Source organism: Strigops habroptila, chromosome 12, assembly GCF_004027225.2.
Source record: "Strigops habroptila isolate Jane chromosome 12, bStrHab1.2.pri, whole genome shotgun sequence".
In the NCBI taxonomy this organism is placed as follows: domain Eukaryota; kingdom Metazoa; phylum Chordata; class Aves; order Psittaciformes; family Psittacidae; genus Strigops; species Strigops habroptila.
The window spans coordinates 8,035,410-8,041,409 of NC_044288.2; the positions used below are offsets into that span (position 1 = coordinate 8,035,410).

The window sequence follows — 6,000 nt, forward strand, 5'->3', positions numbered from 1 at the left end:
AGGTTTTACTTTAACATCATCAAACCAGAGAAGGGGGTAGCACCCACAAAATGGTTCAAGTCTGAAACCCAGCCTTCACCAGCATAAAGTTTGAGTAAATGTCTTTGACACAAGAGAAAGCGGAGGGAAAGCAGATGCCTGAGCAGAACCTCACCTCCTTTCCTCAGCTCATACTCCACCTGTGAGCAGGACCAGGCTGTGATTCCTGCCTACCCACCCTGCAGGAACTGTGCTTCAAAGGACCGTTTGATTTCAGCTGTACCACACCAAGACATCCTAGCTACAAACCCTATTTGCAGCGGCCTGTTTGAAACTGGAGTAGAGCCGAGCAGCGCTCCGAGGATTGCAGTGTCATCCACAGCCCTTCCCAGCAGCCACTCGAAACGGCTGCAGGTTCCCTGCACTGGGTTCCCTGTGTGCCCTGTGCTTCAGGAAAGCCTCCTCCCCAGAAAGCAGGAAGCTCCCATTAACCTTAATAGCACCTAAATTTGAACAAGGGGAGAAGGCGTCATACAACATTCGATGTGCCATTCTGTTAACAGCCCACGCTGTACCCATGTGAGTCGCTGCAGGTTCCAGCCCCTTCAGCCCATCTGATCTGCTTTCAGAGGGATTTGCACATGAAGAATGTTCTTCATCTTTGTGCCAACCACAGGCATTTACCTTCTTAACAATATTTGGAGCATACAATGTATTTGGTGTATCAAAAAGATATTTTTCCCTCTATTCTTCCTCCTTCCTCCCTCTCTTCCTCCTCCTCCTTCCTTTCCCATCTCTGAAGACTCCCTCCGGCCATGCATCTCACAGGAGCCACAGCGTGGCTCTGCACAGGCCACCTCTGCATCTGCCTGACCACTTAGATGAGACACCTCCCATGCTTAGGTCTGTTAACCTGCTCACAACTGCTTGATGAATTAATGCTTCTATAGACACACTTGGTAGCTTCTAATTAAGTAACTATGGCTAAGCAGCTGCAGAGAAGTTGTAATGCCACCAGAAAGCCAGATGTCAATTTCATTGGTCCTCAAAGTTTCAAATGAAATGATTTGGGGAAATTTGGAATGAAATGATATTGGGAAATTTGGAAAGGGGGTTCTTTCCCTCCTGGAGCATTCTGTACATTCCCTGCCTGCTCTTAGGCTGCAGCCAGACGCCGAGCACGTGGCTGGAGAACCTCTGCAGCCCACCAGCAGCTTCACTGCCAGCAGCCATGGCACAGAGCACAACAGAGCGAGTAGCACTGAGATAAAAGAGAGTGGTTTGGCATCATGGTCACTCCTTTTGCTTTTACCTGGGGAAGGACCCTTTGAAAAACCCATCTCTGAAGCTGCAGCAGTGTCCAAAGTCCACAAAACTCGCATGAGCCAAATGCAAAGCCTGTTGCACTGGGTAAGAGTTTCCAGGAACTTGAATTGGATTGGGCTTCCACTGCACTGGTGAGAGAAGATTTTGTGGCACCTACTCTAGACTTCCGCTCTCCAATGCTCCCAAGGCACCTCTGGGTACCCAACCCTGGCTGGAGCGATGTGGAAGCAATAAGCAATCCCTGAAGGTAGAAATTTGAGTAATACGAAAATCCAGTCTGTGTTTGCTGACTCATGCAAACCCCGCGTTCATCCTCTTTCAACGAGCAAACCCTGGTGCCTCCAAGGAACTCATCTTTTTTGCTGATTTTATATATAAATGCAAACACAATTTATCCTAATCCATTCCTTTAACTACAGTAATTCTCCTCCTAAAACTTGTACAAGACACTGTGATTTCATCCAGAAGAAGCCTAATAACAGAACTCATCCATCCCCGTTGGAATATAAGCGGATCCATGACCTTAGAACCATTTTGCTAAGAAATCCAGCTAGAAAACTAATTTTAAGTAAATCTATGCACGTCAGAAATACAGATGGCTTCAGGATGCTAACTTAAGCACCATTACATAAGCTGATCAGGGCTGCCTGTTGAGCCCAGACACCAGAGTAGATGGTGCTGACTCCGGTACCACACACGAACTGTTCACCTCCCAATACATCTTTAATCCCAAACTTTTGCCATCTCTCTGTGGTACCAGCCTGGTCCTGATGAGCCCAGCGCACGGTGCCCACCGCAGAGCATCACCCTGCCCAGCCCCGCTGCCAACGCAGCCGCTGCCTGAAGCCCATTTCTACCAATGGGCTGGGGAAATGCCCCATCCTTCCCGCTCCTGAAATGAAAATAGAAGAAAAGAGCCGCATGTGCCTCTCAAATATTTAAGCTCAGCAGCTGTGGAATGACGTTCTGGTATGGAATTATAGAATCAAAATTACCCTGGAGTTACCATTGGTAACGGTACCTCTACTTGAATAGCAACTTCGGAAGTTAATGAGCCTGCCAGAGCCATCAGGTGAAATCACCACAACGGCAGGTGACCCGCTGTGACTGCGGGAAGCAGGGCAGGTACTTCCCGTTCTGAGGCCAGTTGGGTTCTCACAGGCATGTTGCATAACACGGCACAGCAATCACCTCCCTCTGCCCCGAGCCCTCATTTCAGAGCGCACCGGCTGGCTCGAAGGAGGCTCCCTGTGGAAAAGCAGCCAGGGACGGGATTTTGTTTTCTCTTCCCTGTGGGCAAGTGTGTCAGCTTTGCTGACAGATGGCTTGGCTGACTGCGCCTGACTATTATCAAGCAGCTATTACCTTTGTAAATTGAATCCCATTTGAAGATTTTCTGTAATTAAATCTGCAGTGTGTTTGCAAGGCTTAGACTTCATCCCGCACGGACTCGAGGGCGTGCGGGGCAGTCAGATGGCTGATTTACACAGCCAGAGACAGCAACACCCTCCAGCCACAGGGCTGGGTGCTTCTGGCAGTCTGTGCTGCCATCTAGCCAGGACCAAGCCATCGGGTTCAGCCTTGCTTTGCATTTCAAAAGCTTAAACTGAAGCATATTCCCAGATCTAAATAAAGCCTTAAAGCGCAGCAGGCAGGAGGCAATTTGCACTCTGTGCTTTGAGAATTGTACGGTCAATGGAAGACAGCAGCTTAAAGCACGTCGTATTTCCCTCAGAAATGTCTTGTACTTACGGTAGAAGACATATTCAGTGTAGCTGGACCAGACCTTGTCATCTGTGTACTGGTTGACAAAGGAAGCTGTCACCGAGGAGTTACAGGCCACCATGTGGAATCCACACTCGGACAACATGTCAAAAGCCCTTTCCAGGTGCTTGAACTTGAGATAGAACCTGGAGGTGTACCTCTCTGGTGCCCTGTCTGGGTCTCTGCTTTCGTTCAAACTTTCTCCAAAGACCTCTTTGACCAGAGCAATCCTTCCACAAACCAAAATCCTCGGGACCCTCCTGAATTTGGCATCTGCTTGGCTCTCCCTGCCCACAGTGCAGGACCCCCGGTACCCAATGGTAATGAATCCCCACTTGCGATCAGGCGGTAAGAGCGATGAGGGTGGGCATATTCTTGTGTCACTGCCTTGGGAGACCTCTTCATAGTCACTGTGGCAAAAATCATCAGGGCTTTGCTGCTTGTCATCAGGAGTCAGGAGTTTGACCAAGTCTGGGAGCTGGAAGTACTCAGCCTCTCTCTTGAGCCTTCCCTTCTCTGGGAAGTGGTCAGGCAGAACCACTTGCTTGTCCCTGAGATAGTCCAGAATATAGCGGAAAAGGAAACCGTCTCTGTCAATGAAGAATCTTCCCTTGGAGTCCTTGGCCAGATCATTGGCCGTGTCTCTCTTTGGGGTGAACATTTTCCAGAGCAGGGAGTGAGGGGTGCCAACCAAGGTGGAGTGGCGAGTGAAGTAAACCTGGCCACCCACATTTAGCTCCACTACCTCTGGGAAGGAGTGCAGCCCCGATCCCTGCTCTCGAGAAGGAAGGTAAGTCCTGCAGTTGCCACTCAGAGCCATTGTACTTCGAAACAGAAATCAGCAGCAGGAAGCAGCAGGACTATCAATCACATTAAAGAGTAGAATAAAGCTCCCAACACTGAGGAGAAACAGGGGGCAAAGGGGAAGTGAGAAAAGAAAAACAGCCAAAAGGTTTGTTTAAAAAAACCCCAAATTGTCCATGAGTGACAGTGAGGCAGAAGTGGCTTCTACCCTGAGCCACAGAGGCTGGAGAGCAATCACTTCACGAAATGCAATCACATCATTACATCTTCCAACAAAGCCATCAAAATCAAGGTCAAGCCAAGCCTACGGTCCTTCATGGGTCTGTCAAAAGGGAAAACAAAATAGGACACAAATTACTCTTCTAAGCATCACAGAAGCTGCAACAGAGAAAAGCAGCTCTGTTTAGAAAGCCAGGCTAGGTCTCCTGCTAAATAGGTCTGGCTTCTTGCAAGTTCTGCTTGCAAGAAAAAACTGCTTTTTCACAAGCACTAATCAAGGGAAGGACCGCATATGACTCCACTGATTAAAGGGAAATACATACTTCATCTTTAAAGAAACATCTCATTTAGACATGCACATGAGAGAACAAGAACAGCGAGCCTTACCTTGGTTACAGTTAATGCACAGCTCTTGGAAAGGAAAGCAAAATTTCAAGACACTCAGAACACACATACAGGCACACAGAGTCCAGCGAGTACGAAATCCGATCCCAGCAAGGGACAGCAAAGGCAGGAAAAGTGCTCTTAGCAACATCCGTGGAGGTCTCAAGAGTTAACCCGAGTCACAGGAAAGTTAACCGTGGCAGGTGAGGACAGAGACCAAAGCATACAGCACGATGGGGAGAGGAAGGAAAAACCCCACAACAACCCCCCGAACGAATCAGACGGGGCTCGGGGAGCACGGGGCGGGGGGGGCGCGTTCCGGCCGCCTCAGATGACTTGCAGAAACCCCGCAGACGGCGCTAAGGGCTGCCGGGCTCCGGCGGCTCCGCGGCGGGCGGCACACCCATCGCCCCGCCGGGGCCACCGGGGCCACCGGGGCCGGGGCCGCTCCGCCGGGGTCCGCTGCCGCTGCCGGCGCTGCGGGGCTCTGCTCGGCTCCCCGCTGCTCCGCTCAGCGGCGCGGGGCCGGGAGCGCGGCGGGCGATGCCGATTGCATCATCTTAAAGGAGTCGGGCCGGGACCGGGCAGCAGCGCGGACAGCGCCAGCACCGCGGACAGCGCCGGGCCGCGGCCGCCCCGCTCGAGTTCGGGTGAAGTTCGTCCCGCTCCGTCCCCTCCGGCCGGCAGCGCCCGTCCCCCGCCCGCCCGCCGCCCGGACGTGCCTTTCCCGGCTCCGCGCAGCCACCGCGGCGGTCTCAGCCGGCGACGCGGGCGGGCGGGGCGGGGGCTCCCGGCGGGAGGGGGCTGCCGGCGCGCCCGCCCGTGGCTCTGGGGCAGGACGCTGGGTTTACCCCGCTGCTGGCGCTCCGCATGTCCCCGGGAAGGGCCGGAGCCCCCCGAGAGCCGATGCGCGGGGCGCGGCGGGAGCGGTCCCGCACCTGCGTGCGCTCTAACGGGAGGTGGGGAAGGCGGGGGGGAGCGGTCGGGGCTCCGCGCGCTCCCCCCGGCCCTGCGCGCGCCGGCAGCGCCACCTGGCGGCCACGGGCGATGGCGCAGAACCGTCCCGGCAGCTCCGAGCGGGAGCGGAGCGGAACGGAACCGGGGAGCGCGGGCGGCGGCGCCGGGACCCGGCCGGTAACGCCACAGCCCCGCGCCGAGAGGAGCAGTGATGGGCTCCCCGCATCGCGTCCACCTCGACCCCCACAGCCGGTCACACAACCCCACCGGGGGGGCCCAGCTGTGCGTCCACACACACCGGTTCCGAAAGAACCAGGTTACTCGGGGTGATGAAGATGGAGCTGCTCGAGTACTCCAGAGGAGGCCCCGGAGCTGCTGCGAGGGCTGGAGCAGCTCTGCTCTGGAGACAGGCTGAGAGAGCTGGGCTGGGGCAGCCTGGAGAAGAGAAGGCTCCTGAAGGGGAGCCCTTAGAGCAGCTCCAGTGCCTAAAGGGGCTCCAGGAAACCTGCAGAGGGGCTTTGGACAAGGGCCTGCAGGGACAGGACACGGGGAATGGCTTTAACCTGC

General features: G+C 54.3%; 1 protein-coding gene across 1 annotated transcript in view; it reads right to left on the reverse strand.

Annotated features, from left to right (window-relative positions):
* Positions 1 to 5,450, reverse strand: part of KCTD16 (potassium channel tetramerization domain containing 16) — a 61,024-nt gene extending 55,574 nt beyond the window's left edge. Inside the window, exons 1-2 of the mRNA XM_030504689.1 lie at positions 4,480 to 5,450; positions 3,058 to 4,195 (exon numbers count right to left, since the gene is read on the reverse strand). Of these exons, the coding sequence (XP_030360549.1) occupies positions 3,058 to 3,889 (832 nt within the window). The 5' untranslated portion in view covers positions 3,890 to 4,195; positions 4,480 to 5,450. The remainder of the gene's footprint in view (positions 1 to 3,057; positions 4,196 to 4,479) is intronic.
* Between the last annotated feature and the right edge of the window lie 550 nt (positions 5,451 to 6,000).